This window comes from Oryx dammah, unplaced genomic scaffold (assembly GCF_014754425.2).
Source record: "Oryx dammah isolate SB20612 unplaced genomic scaffold, SCBI_Odam_1.1 HiC_scaffold_7, whole genome shotgun sequence".
NCBI lineage: Eukaryota > Metazoa > Chordata > Mammalia > Artiodactyla > Bovidae > Oryx > Oryx dammah.
Window position 1 is genome coordinate 22,798,566 of NW_024070191.1, and position 24,506 is coordinate 22,823,071.

Below are 24,506 nucleotides of genomic sequence, written 5' to 3' on the forward strand. Positions count from 1 at the left end.
AATTGAGTGATCAGGGAGACGACTTTGAGGATGTGATATCTGAGCCGAGGTTGGGAGAAAGTGAGGGGGACGTTGCTTGTACTTCAGGGAAAAGCATTCCCAGTAGAGGGAACAGCAAGTGTGGAGCCCCTGCGTCCTGAGCTATGTGAGGAATAGCCGGGAGGCAGCAAGGCCAGAGCTGCGGGCACCCGGGCACCGAGTGGGAGGGGAGACTAGAGGGCGCGGGGGTCATGCAGTGGGCGCTGGAGGCTGCTGACAGTTCTCTTCTCACGCCTCTCAGGCTTGAGCAGCCCTTTCTCTTTGTGCAGGACATGTGTGCATCGCAGGATGGATGTGGAAATCAGGGAGTTGGTACAGGGTGAAAGCCTAGCAGGGTGCTGGGGGTACCTCGTGAGGAAGCCCCAGAGGCCTCGCACTGAGTCACTTCACACCCATGCAGCCGGGTTTCCTTCTGCTGTTCTCTTTGCCAGGTTGCATGCACAGTATTCTTAAGTTGTTCAGACCCTCCACATTTCAACACTCAGTAGCCTGAAGTATTCCAGTGTCGCCGTAGCAGCTAAAGATCACCATTTCAGCCCTTTATCACGTTTAACATTCCCCCAAAGACCTCCCTTGCTTTTTCTCCCACAGACTATATTCTCTTCTGCCTTCTGTCCAGTGTGATCCTTTGTTATCACTAAACATATCTGAGTATGAGGCAGTGTGTTTTAGAAGACGCAGCAGCTGGCTTGGACAGCCTCTGTTTGCACAGATCTGTCTGAATTACTACTGAGTTACCAATTTGTTAGTTACGGAGCCTGGTGGGCTGCAGTCCATGGGGTCGCGAAGAGTCGGGACACGACTGAGCGACCTCACTTTCACTTTTCACTTTCATGCGTTGGAGAAGGAAATGGCAACCCGCTCCAGTGTTCTTGCCTGGAGAATCCCAGGGACGGGGGAGCCTGGTGGGCTGCCGTCTATGGGGTCGCACAGAGTCGGACACCACTGAAGCAACTTAGCAGCAGCAGGTGTTTGAAAGTTCGTGTTGACACAGCATCAGCTAGTTCTGGAAAGACCTTTAGGTGGTGCTGGCGTGTGCTGATGGCGTGGTTCACAGCCGGCTTTTACGTCCAGAAGAGGGCGCCCTAGTTCTACCGTCGCTGCAGGGTCCTCTAGTCTCAGCTCCCCCGCTGGGCTCTGTTAACAGCCTCCCTGGCAGCCAGGTTGGATGTAGGAGCTGTTTCCTCCTTTTCGTCTCCCTGACTCTCTGATCAGATTCTAGCTCGTTCTCTCTGAACTCTGCACTGTATCTTATTTTTCATTTCCATCTGCTCCATTGTCAGAATCGGAACACGTGTTTGCTCACGTCTGACCCTTGGGACCCGATGGACAGTAGCCCGCCAGGCTTCTCTGTCCATGGGATTCTCCAGGCAAGAACACTGGAATGGGGTGCCATTTCCTCCTCCAGGGGATTGAACCTTGCATGTCCTGCATTGACAGATGGATTCTTTACCACTGGTGCCACCTGGAAAGTTCAGCCCCTCCCACTACACCTTCGGCCTTCCAGAGGAATCTTCCCAAGTAGCTAGTCCAAACCCCTCCCATGCTTTCTGACATTATAGGTTGAAGTCTGAATTTCCAGAGAGACATTCGAGGCCCATGAGAAGAGTCTGTTACGTGTGCAACAGTATTACATCTAAAAAATTGTACAGAACTTATATACCTGATTTAAAATACCTTATTTCTGAAAAATTGCTAACCATCCTCTGAGCCTTCAGTGATTCATAATCTTTTTGCAATAGTAACATCAAAGATAACGGATCTCAGATATCATAGAAGACACAGGAATAATGAAGAAGTTTGAAATATTGCAAGAAGTTCCAAAATGTGACACAAAGTGAGCAGATGCAGCTGACAGAATGGCTTGGAGAGACTTGCTCAATACAGGGTTACCACAGACCTTCCCTTTGTAAAAAAAGGCAGCATCTGTGACTTGCAGGCACACACGGTCTGCCTGTACCAACGTATCTCTGTAGTGAGAGCAAGGCAGGTTCTCCATGGACACTCCCTTCTGAGGGCAGAGGCCTCACTAGATGGAACAGGTGCGGTTCTTCCAACTGCTGTGCTGAGCCTCCCCCTGGATCAATGAGCTCTGCCTGTAGGAGGTGTGCGGGTCACTTCAGCCTACACACTGAGGTCCCCCAATTGATAAAATAGAGGGGTGCGTGATTGGATGACGACAGTCTAATGATCAACATCCATGCAGTCATCTTGTGTCCTGGAACTTTGGGGATTCAACTGCATTTCTTTGATGAGAAAACTTTAGATGCCTTTGATGTGGGTGCACACAAGCAGACCACCACATTGTCTGGGCAGGGACGGTGGTCTCTCGTTACAGCCCAGGAACAGGACCCATGGAAATGGCTCCACCGAGTCATTGGGAAGTGGCAGCTCCACCCACTTTATGCCAAGCATGAAGCGTGGGCCCAGGAATCTTTGCCAAGTTTCCCAGACGTGGGGCCAGCGCTCAGGCTCATGGTCCACTTGGGGCTACCCCCAGGCAGGTTCCTTGCCTCCGTGGGGCAGTGTTGGGGGCCCAAACTGGCTTCTTGCTAGTGGGACTGCTCCAGCCTGCATAGCATGTGGCATCTCCGTCAACCAGTGACTGAGCCCTGGCTGCTCAAAGGCATGGATCGGGTTAAGTTCATGGTCAAAGAGAGTTCTGTACACTGAGGCCTGGCTGCCCTGATTTTTCAGGAGTGACTTGTGAGAAGGAAGGGATTTACTTTTGTATCAGTATCTTCAGCTCTCACACTCTTCACTGTTTGCAGGGATGCTAAGTTGCTTCAGTCGTGTCCGACTCTTAGCGACCCCATGGACTGCAGCCCACCAGGCTCCCCGGTCCTTGGGGTTCTTCAGGCATGAATACTGGAGTGGGTTTCCATGCCCCCCTCCAGGGTATCTTCCTGACCCAGGGATTGAACTCACAACTTTACTGTCTTTTGATTAGCAGGCGGGTTCTTTACCACTAGCACCACCTGGGAAGCCCCCTTCATTGTATGCACTTAGCCAAATATGGTGGCCTCTTTCAAGAGACAGAAAAAGCTAGTAATTGATGGTTTAAATATTGGTGACTGTCATTTTAACCGTTGATCAGTGAACTCCAAGGACCAAGCCCACAACATCAGTTGTCATCAGGCCTCAAAGAAAAATCTCACAAATAAGTGAACACTTAACTCTTCCCACTTGGGGAATCTTAGAGGACTTAGAACCATGGGACCTATGAGAAGTTATCTTGGGAGGAGACTCAAAATTCAGGGAGTTAGTGAAGTTGAGACACAGCCTCCCCGGCCAGCTGAGCCCACAGTGAGCAGAATTCCAGGGGCCAGAGCCGGACTCTACCTTCCCCAAGTTGGGAAGCCAGCCTGGGAGTCGCCAGTGGGTGGGGGAGTTCCTTTATGTCCCTTTACGGCTGCTCTTTAAAATGGCAAATGAGAGTCGGTTTCTGGAGCTCACAAGTGGGGGTTAGCACGGAGGAGAAAGACCCTAGGCAGAAAAGTGAGTGGAGTTGGGAAGGTGATGGCCAACTCGCTTTTTTTTTTTTTTTTTTACTGGAGAGACGGGAGGAGACCAAATTGCAGCTGGTTCAGGAAGGGTGCAGGAAGATTCTTTGCTGAAAGTGAATGCAGCAAGTACTGCTGTCAGTTATCCTAAATGCACCGGGCTGCAGGATGGCGAGGAAGAAATCAACGGGGAGCAGCAGGTTGGGGTGATTTCCCTGGAGATGGGACTTGGGCTGGGTGCTGCAGTGTGGCAGAGTCCTGGATGGACGCAGAGGCCTGGAACTCCCCGGAGGAGTGGGGGTGGTGTGGCGGGAAGCGCAGGCGTGGTTCTAGGCTTGGGCGAGTCCCTCCTTCTCAGGCTCAGAGGCAGCTGGGGGCTCTGGCAGCTCCAGCATCTGATGGCGCCCCCTGGCTGTTCACAGGTGCACCGCCATCCTGGGAACTGTCTTCTGTGTCCTTCCCCGGGGAATGGGCCAGAGGTGGTGAGCGCAGTAAAAAGGTACTGCAACTGGTTATTTCCTTCTGATTCCGACCATCAAGAAAATGCTAGAAACTGCTAACAAACCCATGATGCATAGGGCTTTTAAAGCTGAATTTACTCTTAGATATTTCGAAAATTCCAGGATGAGCACAAAGATGAAAGAAGTGATGGTTTCTAGAGACAAGAACTAGTGATGATTTTTAAATTGAGAGATTTCCACCAAAGAGTATACTCCATTGATTCTTGCCAAAAGGTGGGCACAGAGTGTATTTCATTTGTTGTACTTTTCATTTTTGTCTCCCAAGCAGCTGGGCTGGGGCTTGAAACTGATGCCTAGATGATTGGCTTTCTTTTTAACCCTTGACTGATGACCTCCAGGGACCAAGCCCACATCATCAGCTATCACCAGCGCACGGATGCTCAGAGATTTGCCATAGCTTCCTCCATCACAGGGAAGGGATGGGAGGTGCTCAGTGCTGCCCAAGCCAGGGTGCCATCTGCTGCTAGAATGTGGCCCCACTGAGCTGCACTGGAGCTACAGCAGGGCTGGCCTCAGGCCCCTCTTACTTCATTCACCCCATGCCCACCACCCACCCTCACCCCAGCTCTGCCAACGAGCTGACTGGCTGCAGACGGAGCAGGTCAGGAAAAAGAATAAAAGTGCTTGCATTCCTAAAATGTAAAAAATGATGCTCTTTCAATATTAATACTGTTTTTTCACACATGCCCACTTTCAGATAGTCTAATGGTTTTATTCCATCTTAAAAGATGTCTTTTGTTTTAGTCAATAACAACCTTTTATTAACCCATTACTGATACTCTGTTATTAAATTCCTAGCTTGGTTTCTTCTAGACAAAGATAACAGAATCCAAATACAAATTTGCCCACTTCTGTATGTCCAAGGAGAGGTGGCTGTCTGAACAGGAAGTGGGTGATATCTGTCGTGTCAAACTCAGAGTGGAAATGAAAGGTGATTTTGTTCATCTTAGTAACATTTTTTTAAAGTACATTTAGATATAACTGAAACTATCAAACATTTCATAAGCATATGAATCATATTATTTTTAATAATACTTATTGCAAAAGATCCTAAACATTTGTTGGTTAATGCAAATAAAATATGTTCAGGTTTGTATAACAGTCACGATGTTTTACATCAACTTGTGCTTTTAAAGGTTTCCCAGGGGGCTCAGTAGTAAAGAATCTGTCTGCCAATGCAGGCGCTATAGGAGACACAGGTTCGATCCCTGGGTTGGGAAGATGCCCTGGAGAAAGAAATGGCAACCCACCCCAGTACTCTTGCCTGAGAAATGCCATGGACAGAGGAGCCTGGCAGGCTACAGGCCATGGGGTCGCAGAGTCAGATATGGCTGAGCATGCACACACCTGCTTTTAAAATTGTTGCTAGTTTCTTCTGGGAAAAGCCAAAGTAACTGACTGTGTCATGTACAAGAGTAGGATTTTTGCACTTTTAATACAAATACACATCAACATCAGAGGAGGCGCAATAATAAAAGACAATTCTCTTCATAGTTCCCCAACAACAAAAAAAATCTATTCAATGAAATACATTTCTACTGTAATTGCTAATTTAATATTTCACATATACATAAAAAGGTCACTAGTAATAGCAAATGCTAGACATCTAGGAATATATATATATATATATATGCACACACACATATATATTTACATAATACATGTTTAAGAGAACATCTAAAGAAAATGGGACAGCTTTTACGTACAAAGCTAAAGCATCTCAGAAATTTCACTGGGGTACACGTTAGTGTGCCGTAAGTATTGCTAGTTTCTGTGTAAATGAGCAGAAGAGCAAACCTTTACTAATGGTGTCCATCTACATGCATTAATAGAAACTCTTAAGGAAAGTGGTATGGTTAGCTCATTAGAGAAATGCCTGTCATTTAGCCAAACCCTGTGGTGGACATAAAAATAGGTGGTGATTTCTTCATGCAATTCAGTATTCAGTGACACCGGCTGCAGATTCACAACAGAGACCCTGTGTCTTTTCTGTGCCGGGGTAATGGCTAGAGAAAAATAAATGTTTTGTGTGGAGGAAATGCAGTTGCACATATGTTAATTAATAACCAATTGGGTTGGAGTGAGTTATATTTTTCCCAGCTCTAGTTGAAGAAGAGACAAAATATGTACTGATTTGCCCCATGAGAGAACCAGTTCGACAATCAGCTCTCACAAACAGTCCATCGGATTGGCCATACAGATTGCATTACAGCTCTGCTCCCACCCCAGTTGGAGAGGGAAATGGCAGCCCACTCCAGTATTTTTGTCTGGAGAATTCCATGGATGGAGGAGCCTGGCAAGCCACGTGGGGCCACAGAGTCGGACATGACTGTGAGTGACTAACATACACCCACCCAGATAGAATGATGACAAGTGCATAATCGACTGGGAAAGACCCGCATCTAGAGGGGGACAGAATGTGGGTTATAGCTGAAATGATTCACATTCCGACTGTGGGACCCGTGGTGAATAAAAAATAGGGCAGTTCACAGTGAGTGTTTTCTCTTTGATTGGCTCTCGGGCTTCCGTGTTGATGTTCCCCATGCCATGCCAAGTGCTTTCTATTTGCAGTATCATTTCAATCCTTGGTTGATGAGAGTCCTTTTAAAATATCCCCACTCCAATTTTGTAGACAATTGTGACTGCAAATATGGAGTCTATAATATCAAATCAATAATCATACATTTGAGTTAAGACTGGGATGAGGAGTTGAGCATCCTGGTTTGGGGTCTGCTGATGCTTCTGTAATTTCACTCCCATGGTGTGTCCATCTGCCGGATGGATGTGTGATAACACGTATCTCAGATGCCCTTTGAATCGACAGAATGAAGCCTGTTCCATGCATTTTTCTTTGGAGAAGGATTACCATTGGTGTTTAAAATCCAAGTTTTTATCCAGGGGAAGTGATAATTACTTGTCATTATGTAAACCCTAATGAAAGTATTGTTTAAAACAGCAGACTGCAGAACAGAAAAAAAAATTTTTTTTGCAATAGCAGGAGATGAGACTGAAAAATACTTAAGAGAATTTATGCAGGGGGGCATGTACAGTCATCCTGAGAAGTTTTAATTTTACTCTAGTGAATGAATTGCTTCTTTTAAATTATAATACAATTGATTTACAATGCTGTGCCAATCTCTGCTGTACAGCAGAGTGATTCAGGCTCAGTTATACCCATAGATACATACTTTTTGAATATTCTTTTTCATTATGGTTTGTCCCAGAATATTGAGGATAGTTCTCTGCTTTACAGTGGGTCCTGTTGTTTATCCATTCTATATGTGGTGGTTTGCATCTACCAACCTGCGACTCCCAGTGCTTCTTACCCCCTCCCCCCTCGCAACCACAAGTCTGTTCTCTGCGTCTGTGAGTTGTTTCAGATGAGTTATTTCATGAAACGTGTTCCACAGAATGCTTGTGCTGGAGTATGTTAGCATGTTGAGGGCAAGCTCAGATAAATCCCAGCTTACTTTAGGGGAAGCCTTAAATACGCTCATATGCATTGTGATTCTCTTAAGAGGGGTTTTTGTAGATTGCTTTTCTCAAACAAAACAATATAATGTGGTAGCAGGTGCATGATGAATATGAAAACTGCTCCAGTCTGGCACTTTCAGTTTAGTTAATTCTAATATTCTGTGTATACTTGTGTGCATGCTTGCTAAGTCATCTCAGTCATGTCCAATTCTTTGTGACCCTGTGGACTGTAGCCTACCAGGCCCCTTCTGTCCATGGGATTCTCAAGCAAGAACACTGGAATGGGTTGCCATGCCTACCTCTGGGGAATCTTCCCAACCCCAGGAATCGAACCCATATCTCTTATGTCTCCTACATTGGCAGGCAGGTTCTTGACCACTAGCACCACTTGGGAAGCCCCTGATATTCATTTCCTTGTATCCTATGTGTCTGGCACATAGCAGGGTTCAGTAAACAGAAGAAATGAAATATCTGCATAGCCCTCTGTTTTCTCACCTATGAAATGAGGAAATAGTAACAACAATTTTTAGAGGATCAAAGAGTTGGATAAAAGTGGTCACAGAGCATTTTGTGACAATTTTTTTTTTTTAAACTTAAAGTCAAATGGAAAGAGATTTACAAATGAATAAAGTTAATGTAAAAGATAGGGGGAAATATGTAAGGGATTCCTGTCCAATTACTGTCTAACTATGGAATCTTGGTTTAACGTTACCAAAGCTTATTTGTAAAGGGAATAATCACACTTCCCTCGAAAGGCTCTCATAGTCTGCCTGGTGCTGTGACTGGCGCTGTGTGGTGCTATAGGCAAGTGCAGAGACTGGGAGGCAGATGGCCTGGGTTTGAATCTCAGCCCTGCCCCTTACTAGCTGTGTGATTCTTACTATGCATGTGGCATTGGACAGTTTAACTGATCTCTTCTGACTCAGTTTTCCTAATCTGTAGAATGCAAACAATAAGTATACTTAACGATGGTCAGGATTACAGATAAAATAATACATGTTAGATATTTAAGAAGCTAGCTTCTCTTTATTATTTCCTATTTCCTTCACAACAGGTGAGAAGTGCTCAGGCTTGCCCTCATTTGTTCTTCCCAGACTGTAGCTGCCTGGCCAGTGGTTATACCCCACTTACCCCTCTGTCCCCCAAAATGAGTGCTCACAGCTCATTTTTTTAAATTTAAGGTGGTTTATTAAATGTTGAAGTATAGATTAGGTGTACTCTTTATTTTCTCCTTATGCTTATCTGTGTGTTTGTTTTCTCAGTAGCTAGCCACCCCCTCTACCCCAAAGAAAATCCATTTGTATCTTTTTATTCTGAAAAGTGTTGAAGACTGGACATTTTAAAATTTATTTTTATTTTTAAATTTATTTTAGTTGAAGGCTAATTACTCTACAATATTGTGGCGGTTTTTGCCATACACTCACATGAATCAGCCATGGGTGTACATGTGTTTCCCATCCTGAACCCCCCTCCCACCTCCCTCCCCTTACCATCCCTCAAGGTCATCCCAGTGCACCAGCCCTGAGCACCCTGTCTCATGCATCGAACCTGGACTGGCTATCTGTTTCATATATGGTAATATACATGTTTCAATGTTATTCTCTCAAATCATCCCACCCTTGCCTTCTCCCACAGAGTCCAAAAGTCTGTTCTATACATCTGTGTCTCTTGCTGTCTTGCATGTAGGGTCATCTTTGCCATCTTTCTACATTCCATATATATGCATTAATATACTGTGTTGGTGTTTTTCTTTCTGACTTACTTCACTCTGTATAATAGGCTCCAGTTTCACCCACCTCATTAGAACTGATTCAAATGCATTCTTTTTAATAGCTGAGTAATATTCCATTGTGTATATGTGCCACAGCTTTCTTATCCATTCGTCTGCCAATGGATATCTAGGTTGCTTCCATGTCCTAGCTATTGTAAACAGAGCTGTGATGAACATTGGGGTACATGTGTCTCTTTCAATTCTGGTTTCTTTGGTGTGTATGCCAGCAGTGGGATTGCTGGGTCATATGGCAGTTCTATTTCCAGTTTTTTAAGGAATCTCCACACTGTTCTCCATAGTGGCTGTACTAGTTTGCATTCCCACCAACACTGTAAGAGGGTTCCCTTTTTTCCACACCCTCTTCAGCATTTTTTGTTTGTAGTCTTTTTGATAGCAGCCATTCTGACTGGTGTGAGATGGTACCTCATTGTGGTTTTGATTTGCATTTCTCTGATAATGAGTGATGTTGAGCATCTTTTCATGTGTTTATTAGCCATCTGTATGTCTTCTTTGGAGAAATGTGTGTTTAGTTCTTTGGCCCATTTTTTGATTGGGTCCCTTATTTTTCTGTAATTGAGCTTCAGGAGTTGCTTGTATATTTTTGAGATTAATTCTTTGCCAGTTGCTTCATTTGCTATTATCTTCTCCCATTCTGAAGGTTGTCTTTTCACCTTGCTATTAGTTTCCTTCATTGTGCAAAAGCTTTTAAGTTTAATTAGGTCCCATTTGTTTATTTTTGCTTTTATTTCCAATATTCTGGGAGGTGAGTCATAGAGGATCCTGCTGTGATTTATGTTGGAGTGTTTTGCCTATGTTTTCCTCTAGGAGTTTTATAGTTTCTGGTCTTACATTTAGATCTTTAATCCATTTTGAGTTAATTTTTGTGTATGGTGTTAGAAAGTGTTCTAGTTTTATTCTTTTACAAGTGGTTGACCAGTTTTCCCAACACCACTTGTTAAAGAGATTGTCTTTTCTTCATTGTATATTCTTGCCTCGTTTGTCAAAGATAAGGTGTCCATAGGTGCGTGGATTTATCTCTGGGCTTTCTGTTTTGTTCCATTGATCTATGTTTCTGTCTTTGTGCCAGTACCATACTCTCTTGATGACTGGGGCTTTGTAGCATAGCCTGAAGTCAGACAGGTTGATTCCTCTAGTTCCATTCTTCTTTCTTAAGATTACTTTGGCTATTTGAGGTTTTTTGTATTTCCATACAAACTGTGAAATTATTTGGTCTAGTTCTGTGAAAAATACTATTGGTAGCTTGATAGGTATTGCATTGAATCTATAGATTGCTTTGGATAGTATACTCATTTTCACTATATTGATTCTTCTGATCCATGAACATGGTATATTTCTCCATCTACTTGTGTCATCTTTGATTTCTTTCATCAGTGTTTTATAGTTTTCTATAAACTATAGGAACAAATTAAATACATATAGAAATGTGTAAAAGTTCTATAAACTTTTCTATAGGTCTTTGTTTCTTTAGGTAGATTTATTCCTAAGTATTTTATTCTTTTCATTGCAATGGTGAATGGAATTGTTTCCTTAATTTCTCTGTTTTCTCATTATTAGTGTATAGGAATGCAAGGGATTTCTGTGTGTTAATTTTATATCCTGCAACTTTACTACATTCATTGATTACCTCTAGTAATTTTCTGATGGGGTCTTTAGGGTTTTCTATGTAGAGGATCATGTCATCTGCAAACAGTGAGAGTTTTACTTCTTCTTTTCCAATCTGGATTCCTTTTATTTCTTTTTCTTCTCTGATTGCTGTGGCTTAAACTTCCAAAACTATGTTGAATAGTAGTGGTGAGAGTGGGCATCCTTGTCTAGTTCCTGCTTTTAGGGGAAATGCTTTCAGTTTTTCACCATTGAGAATAATGTTTCCTGTGGGTTTGTCATATATGGCTTTTATGTTATGTTGAGGTATGTTCCTTCTATGCCTGCTTTCTGGAGGTTTTTTTTTTATCATAAATGGATGTTGAATTTTGTCAAAGGCTTTCTCTGCATCTGTTGAGATAATCATGTGGTTTTTATCTTTCAATTTGTTAATGTGGTGTATCACATTGATTGGTTTGCAAATACTGAAGAATCCTTGCATTCCTGGGATAAAGCCCTCTGGATAATGATGTATGATCTTTTTAATGTGTTGTTGAATTCTGTTTGCTAGAATTTTGTTAAGGACTTTTGCATCTATGTTCATAAGTGATATTGGCCTGTAGTTTTCTTTTGTGTGTGTGTGGCATCTTTGTCTTGTTTTGGTATTAGGGTGATGGTGGCCTCATAGAATGAGTTTGGAAGTTTACCTTCCTCTGCAATTTTATGGAAGAGTTTGAGTAGGATAGGTGTTAGCTCTTCTCTAAATTTTTGGTAGAATTCAGCTCACAGCTCATTTTTAAGGAGTACCCTCTCATCACTTATATGTGGAATCTAGAAAAATGATACAGATGCATTTATTTGCAAAGCAGAAATAGAGACACAGGATGGTACTGGGGGGATGAATTGAGAGATTGGTATTGACATATATATGACCATATGTAAAATAGATAATGAGTGAGAACCTACTGTATAGCACAGGGAACTCTCCTCAATGCTCTGTGATGACCTAGATGGTAAGGAAATCCAAAGGAGGGGATGTATGTATATGTATAGCTGATTCACTTTGCTGTGCAGCAGAAACTAACATAATATTGTAAAGCAACTATGAGACGACCCAGAGGGATGGTATGGAGAGGGAGGAGGGAGGGAGGTTCAGGATGGGGAACATGTGTATACCTGTGGTGGATTCATGTTGATGTATGGCAAAACCAATACAATATTGTAAAGTAATTAGCCTCCAATTAAATTAAATAAATTTATATTTAAAAAAGTAAGTGAAGATAAAGAAAAAAAGCCACATGGTCTATGATACTTTTTAAATGCAATGTCCAGAATTAGCAAATCTATAGAGACAGAAAGCATATTAGTGATTACTTTAAGTTGGGGGAACTGGGTGGGTCATAGCTAAAGAATACAGGGTTTCTTTCATCTGCAGATGATGAAAATGTTCTAAATTATATTACAATGATAGTTGTACAACTCTATGAATATACTAAAACCCTCTGAATTATATACTTTAAGTGGGTGAATGGTGTGGTATATGAATTCGGAGAAGGCAATAGCACCCCACTCCAGTACTCTTGCCTGGAAAATCCCATGGATGGAGGAGCCTGGTAGGCTGTGGTCCATGGGGTCGCTATGAGTTGGACATGACTGAGCGACTTCACTTTAAGTGGGTGAATGATGTGGTATATGAATTACATCTCAATAAAACTGCTACCAAAAAAGAGTACCCTCCCCCACCAGATCAACAAGTATTAGAGGGTAGATCCTCTGTCCTCCTCCAAAACTATTTATTAAAAAAATATCTAACAGGGCTTTTTTTGTGTGTGTGTGGCCATGAATATACAAGTACATTAACATTCCTGGCTGATTTATATTGGGATTATTTTTTCTCTGGATTACTGCCAGTTTTTGCCCATTCAACAGATGGTTAGTTAAAACCCAGAGGAAGTCCGGATGTTTAGAATTTGGAAGGACACAGAAAGGCAAACTAAAATTGGGAATCACACACCATCCTGTGTATGGGAATGTGTGGTGAAAGGGAGGACTGAACCAAATTGATTCTCCAGGACGTGTTAGATGGCTTGTTAGTGACATGCTGGTGTCATTTGGTCATGTTAGTGACAGTTTTAAAAGTAAAAATTTAAATGGGCCACTTGCTTGCTTCTTACTCGCATCCTTTGTCTGTGATAATGCACTTTCCCCCAGATCATTTGGTTATATGGAATTCCTTAAGTAGGCCAGCAAGGAATTGATAAGCCCACGGAGGTTTCTAAGGACCTTCTGACATGCTTCCTTCCACATCAGATAGTGGCATCTGCAGTGATGCCAGCAAGTAAAGGAAAAGCAGGAAAGACACCCCAGTGTTAATAATGGAATCTAAGTTTCCAAAGTGTGTACTTTGAATTGAAAAGTAAAATCTATAATAGAGCAAGTTAAGGCCAACTAAACATTCACAAATGCTGTGTGTGTGTTTAAACTCAGATTTGTATCTCCTTTTGGGTATAGTCCTAACATGAACAAAATTTTAAATGATCAAGATATTTACATGTATGTATCATGTATATATGAAGTATAAGGATATATTATATCCATATGTATGAAAGTGAAGGTGAAATGGTTAGTCACTCAGTTATATCCGACTCTTTGTGACCCCATGGACTACAGCCAGCCAGGCTTCTCTGTCCATGGAATTCTCCAGGCAAGAATACAGAGGTGGGTTGCTGTGCCCATCTCCAGGGGATCTTCCCAACCCAGGGATCAAACCCACATCTCTTACGTATCCTGCATTGGCAGTGCAGTTCTTTACCACTAGCACCACCTGGGAAGCCCCAAGAATACTAGTTCAGCTCAGTTCAGTCGCTCAGTTGTGTCCGACTCTTTGCGACCCCATGAACTGCAGTACACCAGGCCTCCCTGTCCATCACCAACTCCCGGAGTCCACCCAAACCCATGTCCATTGAGTCGGTGATGCCATCCAACCATCTTATCCTCTGTTGTCCCCTTCTCCTCCTGCCCTCAATCTTTCCCAGCATCAGTCTTTTCAAATGAGTCAACTTTTCGCATCAGGTGGCCAAAGTATTGGATTTTCAGCTTCCACATCAGTTCTTCCAATGAACACCCAGGACTGGTCTCCTTTAGGATGGACTGGTTGGATCTCCTTGCAGTCCAAGGGACTCTCAAGAGTCTTCTCCAACATCACAGTTCAAAAGCATCAATTCTTTGGCACTCAGCTTTCTTTATAGTCCCACTCTTTATAGTTGGACTATAAAGAATACTAGAGTGGGTTGTTATTCCCTTCTCCAGGGAACCTTCCCAACCACAGGTATCAAACCCAGGTCTCCTGCATTGCAGGTGGATTCTTTACTGTCTGAGGCACCAGCGAAGCCCACATATATATAAAGTAAAGAATCTTCCTGCAACATAGGAGCCTCAGGAGATGTGGGTTAGAGCCCTGGGTCGAGAAGGTTCCCTGGAGGAGGGCATGGCAACCCACATTGTTCTTACCTGGAGAATCCCATGGACAGAGGAGCCTGGCTGGCTATAGTCCACTGAATGACAAAGAAGACTGAAGTGACTTAGCACACACGTATGCATGTGTGTGTGTGTGTATGTGTGTGTATACATACCTCTCCAAAGACAGAAATAAGATTTAAGAGTGTTTCTCACATGAATATACCAAAGAGAGATTATCAACCGGAAAGTCAGTTGTTTGCATACAAAATAATCTGGATGAATAGAACCCTTGTGCTCAGCAGTTGAAGACTTAAAGATTGGTAGTATTAGTGTTTTTTATTTATAGCCTTGTCAAATCAAAATTATATGAAAATATTCCTCTCTCAAAAACCATTCTAGAGAGTTAGCTTATACAAAGTGGTGTGTGTGTGTGTGTGTGTGTGTGTGTGTGTAGGAGGTTGCACATAAAGGTTTGCTCAAAGCTTTTCTGGAGCTGTCTAATGAACTGAGTTCCACGTACATGGTGGAACTTACATGGTGGCTTCCCTCCCAGAAAGCCATGGATTTATAAACAGATTTCAAGCAGCAAGGCTGGTAATGAAGATGTATGTGACAACAGACTTCAAGGAGAGGAAAAATCCACTCATAATAGAAGGGTCATCAAGCCTTAATTGTAAGAATGTCTCTGACTCTGAGAACATTTCTTTCCAACAAAAACTCCACTTATACTCATGGCTTAATATCCTCATTTAAGAAATGGAAGACATTAAATTAAATTTTAATTTATATTCCACTTTTATGTCTGTTTTTATCATCCCTCTAATGCAGACTGTGTGCAGAACAATACAAATCATAGATCTCATTTTCACCCAACAACCTCATCAACTGAAAAGGTGATGACACAATCTTATTTTGAAGCCAAGAGAGTAATAAACTTCAGTACTTTCAGATGCACATTCAAAATAACCCTTTAAACTTCTTTGAAAGTATCACCAGTATTTTTAGTTAGAGCACAATCACTGAAGAGAAAAAGTTATACTATTTTAGTGATTTCAGTGGAAAGCAAAACAAGAATTGGGTATCTTCCAGGTTTACAGTAGCCCATACAGTAAAAAGGCTTTTGTCAAGTGTTGATTCTCTCCTCTTAAGGAACTGTCTAAGACTGTATTCCTGGGTCAACTCATGCCTGCTTTTCCTAATCATAGCTATGTCTCAGTATCCACGACATGGATATAAACAGATCCATGGTTAAAAGTAGACAGATGTGGTGATCAGGCAGTGCCCACCTATCCATTTGTCTATAAAGTGGCAGAAATTGAACCTTTAGTTAGTAAGCTTTGATTGTCTAAATTCTTACTACAACCATTAAAACATAGTCCCTTTCAAGGGGATAAATGTCCAGATATTATTTTTTAAAATCCAATAGTTAGCCCTCCACCAGGTCCAAATATCTTGCACCTTAATGATCTACGTGTATTGAGAACCAACATGAAATGCTGCTTCAACCAGATTTTTATTTTCTAAATATCCCTTCAGTGCATAAGAAAAGCATCATTCCCAGATGAAAATTTGTTAGTCAGTCTTGTACTTTCCGTGACTGGATACTCCTGCTTCTAATAAGGTTGGAAAAATTCCTCCTGGATGACTTGCAACGTTTTCTAATGCCCACATATCTACTCTGCATGCTGACAGTGCCTTTAAAAGCCTTCTGGGCAACATCAAAAACCTTGTTATTTACTTACCTTGAAGCAAGTTCACTTATTGTTTAGAAAAGTTCTCAGAACCCTGCTTGTCTCTCTCTACTGTCTCTCACCTTTCTGAAGACTTTAAGCAGAAGCAAGGCCTTGGCCATGAAATCATTGATCACATTTGTGCAGTGGTAAATTATAACTAGAGCTAGGAATTACCCCCTTACTGCATACAAATGATGTTTTTACAAGGTATACTTAAAAGCAGAATCTTTTGAAGTCACAATATAATACTGAAAAACAGGTACACATGTATTGTTAGGGCAGTTCGCCCATATTGGAGTTCATGTTCTATTGCTTCTTCAGATCTCTTCTATCAACCTTTAACCACAAAGACTTTGTCAGATGCTTTAGATAGCCAAGCACTGTGCTTGACTGAAAAGATGCTGAATGCATAGTCTCTACAGACCAGAATCTAAATGGATTAAACGCAGACCAAATAACAACATTGGATGCCAGTTCCAGGAATCACATCACAAACCCAGTGAGAAGAACGGGGTTCCTCTTTTGGAGGGTGTGTCTGAGACAATCCCATCAGTCACAGCTCTCCCTCTTCTCTGCAATGACACACCAGTTGCCATGGTCATTCCCAGAGCTCAGAATATGGAGCTCCGACACACTCTCCTTCAGCAGGCCACAGAGCTCACCTTCTCGAAACACGTGGTAGTAACGCATAAAGGCTCTGGAATCCAAAACGTCAGGCTGTTGTTCTTCGACAGAAATGGCGTCCCCTGGGTTGGAGTCTGTGGAATCTGCTGCAGAAATCCTCCTCCATAATTTACTACCAGAAGCGGTGCCCTCTTCTAAGTTATCTTCATCCACACAGCTCTCCTTAGCATTGGTGCCACCCAGAAAATTCCCATCTCCGTTTCTCCTTATGACTCCGGGATGGTCTCCGTTTAGCTGTTTGCATGTGGTGGGCGCCCTCAGCCACTCCAGAGGTCCTTGAGATGGCTCCACAAACACTTCCTCATCTAAATTTTGCTCTCCTGCTGACAAAGTCTCTGGATGACCTAAGTCGAAACTTGAGTGTCTTGAAGGCTGGATGGATATCGTGCTATTGGCCCAACTTTCTGTGCTTTTCAGGGGTCTCACTTTTTCAGTTTGCTTCCTCAGAGTGGATTCATCCAAAGATCTAGAGGAAAACCAGGAGCGAAATGATTTCCCCAGTGTGTTATAGAATCCGTTTTCTTCCTCGCCTTCCTTGGAAATATTTGCACAGCAGGTGCCAGCCAGAACAGAGTTGCAGTCCACACTGTGGGACCGCTTCGAGTGGCAGCGCCCCTCAAAACACACGGAACAGTGGCAGGCGGAGCAGGGCGGGTGGTAGGGATGGCCTCTTTCTGGGCGCCCACACGGCTGCTTTCTCCCCGGCGGGCCGGATTCCGAGAGGGGTTGGGAGCACAAGGCTTTGTTCCAGGGAACAAGCACGTCTTGCTTCTCAAAGTGCCGGTTCTTCTGTTCCATGGCCCAGACATAAATCATCAGCTGGCCCCCAGGGACTAGAACCCTGGCCATTTCCTTTATGGCTCTGATTCTTCTTTGTTTTGTAGAAAAATGATGTATGACTGAAAAAGAAGAAACTGGATCTCAGTGTGTATACACATTTATGGACTAGTATCTTCTATATAAATACTAGTCCACACATTTATAGACTAGTATTTTCCATATAACAGTGATGCAGTTTTGATGTATACTGGAGTGGGTTACCATTTCCTCCTCCAGGGGATCTTCCCAACCCAGGGATTGAACCTGCATATCTTACATCTCCTGCATTGGCAGGTGGATTCTTTTCCCACTGTGTCACCTGAGAAGCCCTTGACGTGTGGTAAGTACTCCTTATTTCCTGCAGCTTGGGCAGATGGTAGAAATAGCGCAGACCTGGTTTCAGGAGAAGCATAATTTTTAACTTTGTTTCCTATATCGGCAGACCCTGGAGATACTGTGGGTTTGCTTCCAGACTACTGGAATGAATAAAGTCACATGAATTCTTGGTTTCCCAGTGCATATAAAAGTGATATTTACACAATACTGTAATCAGTTAAGTGTGCACTAGCTTTATGCATTAAAAAACAACATATGTACCTTAATTTAAAAATATTGCCCAAAACTGCTAACCATCACCTCCAGTAAATCATAATCTTTTTGCAGCAGTACACCCAAGATCACAGGTCACCACGCAAATATAATAATGATGATAAAGTTGAAAATGTTACCAGAATTACTAAAATGTGACACGGGCACAAAGTGAGCAAACGTTGTTGGCAGAACGGCGCCAATAGATAACAGGCTCAGTGCAAGATTGCCCCAACCTTCCATTTGTAAAAATTCAGTGTCCGCAAAGTGCAATAAAATGAGATACGCCTCTACTTATTAGACAGGTAATCTTGGACAATTATTTAACTTCTCTGGACTTTGTCTGTTCATGTATAAGAAGACACCTAAAATAAACAATCTGTAAGGCCCCTTCCAGTTCTAAAATCCTGTGAATTTTGTTAGCCAGAAAAATGACCAGTGTGAATTACTAAAATTTGAAAGGGAGAGCTAACCCTAAGTTAGGTAAATGTTCCCTAGTAGAATTCTATGAAATAACTTGTTGTTTTAATGAATGATTTGTACTTCTGAAGCATCACAAATTGAACCTGGGTCTCCCGCATTGTAGGCAGACGCTTTACCATCTGAGCCAGTCATTGTTATTAAGATTGATACCACTGGTTGATTAATACAGTTGGTTAATAAGTTAATCAAGCAAGTGTAAGTAGAGAAAATGTTAAAAACAATTTCTGTTTAGAAAATGCAAAGGTAAGCCATCCAACCTCCAGACCAAATGATTCCTTATAATTTTTCATAATGTTAATATAATATGAAATTATATTTACTTAAGAAAAAGCAACTTACAGGTCACTGTTTTACTTGCAGTTCTTTGCAAGTTAAAATGAGAGTCAAGTGGGATTGCCTGTATCTAGTCTTAGGGTGGTTATTAGATGCATTTTTATCAAACAGGATTTAGAAAGTACTAGTCTGTTGTCTTATGGGGTCACACAGAGTCGGACATGACTGAAGTGACTTAGCAGCAGCAGTCTGTGAGCTCGTAGAGTTTAATCACACTGTGTCAAGAAAAAAAACATCACATTATTTTTCCTCACACAAGCTTATCACTTATTTCAGGTAGGAAATTGGCTCTAAAGAAGAGTCTGGACATTGCTGCTCAGATGTGAGTACAGAGCGGGTGAAGCAGTGCCTGTAACCTTAGCATAATGCATGCATGCTAAGTCGCTTCAGTCGTGTCCGACTCTGTGCAACCCCATAGACGGCAGCCCACCAGGCTCCTCTGTCCCTGGGATTCTCTAGGGAAGAACACTGGAGTGGGAAATTGGCTCTAAAGAGAGCCTGGACATTGCTGCTCAGATGTGAGTACAGAGCGGGTGAAGAAACAGTGCCTGTAACCTTAGCATAATGCAGAGGTACAAATAAATCTCTTTAGCTGACACGGCACAGAGAGCTAGTAAATGTCTAAAGTGAGATTATCGTATAGATAAAGCTGCCAAAGCGAGATGATCCAAGAGGCACACTTGGTGTTGTTCCCAGTCAGCTTTGCTTTCCCATCAGCAGAGCACAAACCCTGGTTTCTCTTACTATACCATGCAGGAACCTAGAGGCTCGAGGGTCAGATGCACGTAAGTTATTTATTTACAGCTGTGCTGGGTCTTCGTTGCTGCATGGGTTTTTCTCTAGTTGTGGCTACCCTCTGGTTGCAGTGTGCAAGCTGCTTATTGCGGTGGTCTTGTGGCAGAGCAGAGGCTCCAGGCCTTGTGGCTTCAGTAGTTGCGACACACGGGCTCAGTAGTCGCAGCTCCCGGGCTCTAGAGCACAGACTCAGTAGTTGGGGTGCACGGGCTTAGTTGCTCCCTGGCATGTCGGATCCTCCCAGATCAGGGATCGAACCTGTGTCTTCTGCACTGACAGGTGGATTCTTTACCACTGAGCCACCAGGGAAACCCTCAGATGCATTTAGAGAACAAGACACCAGTGTATTTTGTCCTGGATCTAGCAGTGACTGGCTTTGTGATCGTTGGCTGATCACTTTACTTCACTAGGTGTGAGGCTAGTGACACTGAAGAATGAGCCCTTTGCAAAGGTCAGTTTGAAAGCGTACACTCTTTTTTTTTTTTAATTTATTGATGTCTTTTTAAATTTTTGTTATTTTTTGGCCACGCCATGCAGCAAGCAGGGCCTATGGGATCTTAGTTCCCCACCCAGGGCTCCAACCTAGACCTCCTGCATTGGGAGTGCAGAATCTTAACCACTGGGCCACCAGAAAGTAATGCCCTGAGCTTACACTTCTTGAGTAGTGTCTTTGTCAATGAGCCGAAAGGGGGCAGAGAAGTCAGGACTGAGTCAGTCTTAGGCAAGCGCTAACATTCAGATCTGTGACTACTCCTGGTCGTTAATATCTCCCATGGCTTGCACCTAATTCACCCTGAAGCTTCTGTGGGTGTGTTTTCTAAACACAGTTGATCCTTGTCACCTGTGGATTCTGTATCCACAGATTCGCTCACTTGCTAAAATATTTTATAACTTCAGAACTCTGCATGCTCAGCATTTTTGTGGTCATTCCTTGACGTGCATAGAACAACCCAGAAGTTGAGCGTCCCCAGGCACATGTTCCCAGCTGGGGCCTGAGGCGGAGCTGCTCTGCCTTCTGTCTCCGCTCTGGCAGGGCCAGCAAGTGTCCTTTTCACAGTCTATTTAGTGCTGTGTGTTTTGCATTTTTGTGTTTTTGTTCATGATTTCTCTGTTGATTAATTGACAAAAATATTGTGACCAGAGGCTCACAAGAACCTAATCCTGTATTTCCCCTGGGAGCAATGGTTCGGTATTTGTTAATTCAGTGTTCACTGGACATTATAGAACATAACTTCTATGAATAATTAGAATTGACTGTATTCTTGTGTTTTGACTGTGAGAGGGGAAAAACACCATTAAAATAGGATGATTTTAATACAGTAATGTCTTTTTAGCAGACTTAATAGGCCTTCAACATTTTAGGATTCTTGGCTTCAGAAGTTTTGTTTTTAAGGAAGAATATCTTTATACTTTTCATTCCTTAATATTGCTTATGTGATAATCCATTTTAATACCATAATTTCACCCAGGAAATACCTGAATCTTTTATATATTTAACATATAATACTAAGTAACTTTTAAGCCAGATGTTTCAGAAAAAGAAAAACTTATAATACATATAAAATGTATTATACATGCCTATACACACATATTCTGTTAAGAAACATTGTAAATAAGTGGGACTTAAAGATGTATTTATATGAATTATCAATGTCAGGAAACTGTTGAATTTTAAAGAATAGAGAAGTACCTTGTTGTTTAAAAATAATAATTTAAAGGCAAAAGTAGCACTTGGTGTATGTTTCCTGTAGGATAAGGTGTTGATTGAACACATGGGTAGGTTGAATTCAGCGACTGGATTCCAGAATCATATGAAGTTACACATAGTCACCTTAAAAGTCCTGTTATACCTTGGTATTTTATGATGTATTGTTATTTAATTTTTCAGGTATGTCTCATTTGACTATAATTATTCAGAATCCATGGGTTTAGTATGAAGCAGAATTTTACAACCTCAGCACTATTGGCATTTTTAAACAAGCTGGATAATTCTTTATTGCAAGGCAGTGGGGACCAAGTAGACAACAATTGAACATAACAACACTCAGTTGTGACAACCAAAAATGCCTCCAAACATTGACAAATATCCCCTAAGAGTGGAGTACAATATAATCTCAAGTTGAGAACCACTGGCATGAAAAGTTGGTTTACACCATTTCAATATATGGACAAATTTTTATAAAAATTTTATCATCCTATTCTAAAAGTAAGTAGAAAGACTGTTTCTTTTTGTTATCTGTCAGTAAAACATAAGGAATGTATAATTGGGTTTGATGCTTACCCTCTCATATTATTATTAAGAGACATGGAAAATATATATTTATGTATTTAAAAATAGTAAAAATATATTTCTTCATGTTAAGCAAGAAATGCCAACATACAGCATTCTAAATAGGGAAGTAAATCTATATGGACATAGGAGAGACAGTTTAGTGAAATTTCCCCTAGTTCTTTTTTTTTTGTTTGTTTAGGTAAGAAGTGGATTTGTTCAGATACAGAGAGAAGCACACTCCACAGAGTGTGGGCCATCACAGACAGAGGGTGAGATCCCCTAGTTCTAAATGTAAAAACTAACTGGGAAATGACCACAGTTCATAAAAACACATGCTGGGTTTCCACTGAAGGAAGCATTTTTCACTGGAAGATGGCAGCCAGCTGTTCTCATCTCCTCTTCAGGCAGGAGACTTCAGCTGACCGAAAAGAAGGACTCAACAATGTACAGCATGGAGCATTTTCTGAAAGAGCAAAGTTGGTCAGCAGTCCCACGCCCCAGTGGTGGGTCAGCAGCACAGCCTGTTTGTAGGTAGCTGGGCGCAGAAATTCTACAACTAAAGTAAACAAAAGAAGAGCAAGTATTTCCCTGACCTCTCTGCAGTTTCTAGTTCTTCAGGTGGCATGACCAAACCAAAAACTTTCTTCCTACTGAAGATTCAGAGGACAGTGTAATGTTTCTTGGTTCAACAAGAATCCCTTCTCTTAATTCTTACAACCAAATGGAGTTACCAGTTTCAAAAGCAGAGAAGTAGGGCTGTCAAAGAGCAGGTTTCCGTGGCAACCACCCCTTGCCAGTCCTAACTGGTTCCAAGGTCATGACATTCAGGTCTGCATCCCCTCACTTTGCAAATATACAGTCCCCAACTAGTGTTAATAAATCGATTTCTTGTTTATTTCAGGAGAGAGCAGATAGTCATATTTTGTATGTTTATTGATATCTAGCAGTCAGTTTTGTATAACCTTGCTTTGATAAAACTTGTTATATTCACATATGTTAATTATTTTAAAAGCGTGTTGGAGGAAATAATTTGCCTTGCACAAGATTTCCCACTTTGGAAAAGAATTTGCCATAATATTCCCTTACATAGCATGGTTCCCTAGTATATTTAAATATGACTAACATACTAGGTTTCAGGAATACATGTATTGGGTAAAATGAGCCTTGTGATCAGTCACTCAGTTGTGTCTTGACTCTTTGCGACCCCATGGACGGTAGCCTGTCAGGCTCCTCTGTCCATGGGATTCTCCAGGCAAGAATACTGGAGTGGGTTGCCATTTCCTCCTCTAGGAAAATGAGCCTTATCTGTACATTTCTCAGGCATGGATTTTTGCTGTTTTTTTTTTTTTATTTTTGGCATGTGTATTTTATGGGCACACTTGTTGGGAGAATGTGACAGGTGTATTCCCTAGATATTTGAATGATCTCTGACAGAGAACAGGGGGGCAATGTAAAGCCAGTGCAGTCTGGGGCCAGGCAGGGCTGTCTTCCCCAGAGACTTCTGCACTATGAGTGCAGGTTGGTGACATCATTCCCGTGACAGTCAGTGCATTACTCTTAGAACATTCTGCTAGTAAAGGCCACATTTGTGGGCTGAAAAAGGTAGTATGACTTCTAGAGATCTACTTCACGTTGTAACAAGCTGGCTTCATTTCAATAGAGCAAAGTACTGTTTTCAGTGAGTACAACCCTAATAGTTTGTCATTCATAAGTGGAAGAAACTGGAATGAGTCATCCAAAAGAGGAAAGCCAACAGTTTGAAGGTTAAACTAGATAAAAAGAATCTCATATAGCACTGTAAGTATACTGGAAATTAAATAATTCCGTTGAAATATATTTTTAAAAATTAGATTAAATGAATTACATGGATCTTTCTACAAAGAATGGATGTTGACTTGTGAGAGTGTCCTCAACCAGGTAGCGTTATTCTCATGGTGAAGAGCGACCCTGTGATGGCGTTGCCTTACCACCTATGGAGATGATGGCATCGAAGCCCTGATCCCTGAAGGGGAGGTTAAGGTTGTCACACACCATGACTTCACAGCCTCTGCTCCGGGCAATCTCGACCAATGGTGCACAGTAGTCACAGCCCAGGGTATGTACCTGGCTGTTCACTTTCAGATACTTTCCAGTCCCACAACCTGTAAGAGAAAAATCTGTGTTACATGCTATCCTTAGTGGAAAATGCAATACTATCGGTTACTTTGTCTTGCTGCTGCTGCTGCTAAGTCGCTTCAGTTCTGTCCAACTCTGTGCGACCCCATGGACCGTGGCCCACCAGGCTCCTCCATCCATGGGATTTTCCAGGCAAGAGTGCTGGAGTGGGGTACCATTGCCTTCTCTATACTTTGTCTTAGGGAATAGCAATAACTTGATACAGGCCAACCTTGGAGATACTGCGGGTTCCATTCCCGACCATGGCATTAAAGC

General features: G+C 42.2%; 1 protein-coding gene across 2 annotated transcripts in view; it reads right to left on the reverse strand.

The window, feature by feature from the left end:
• Positions 1 to 15,145: 15,145 nt before the first annotated feature.
• TRMT9B (tRNA methyltransferase 9B (putative)) overlaps positions 15,146 to 24,506 on the reverse strand; it is a 67,648-nt gene continuing 58,287 nt past the window's right edge. For both annotated transcript variants that reach the window (XM_040243182.1, XM_040243181.1), the window contains 2 exons: positions 24,044 to 24,217; positions 15,146 to 17,685 (listed from right to left, as the gene is read on the reverse strand). In XM_040243182.1, coding sequence (XP_040099116.1) covers positions 16,652 to 17,685; positions 24,044 to 24,217 — 1,208 coding nt within the window. In that variant the 3' untranslated portion in view covers positions 15,146 to 16,651. The remainder of the gene's footprint in view (positions 17,686 to 24,043; positions 24,218 to 24,506) is intronic.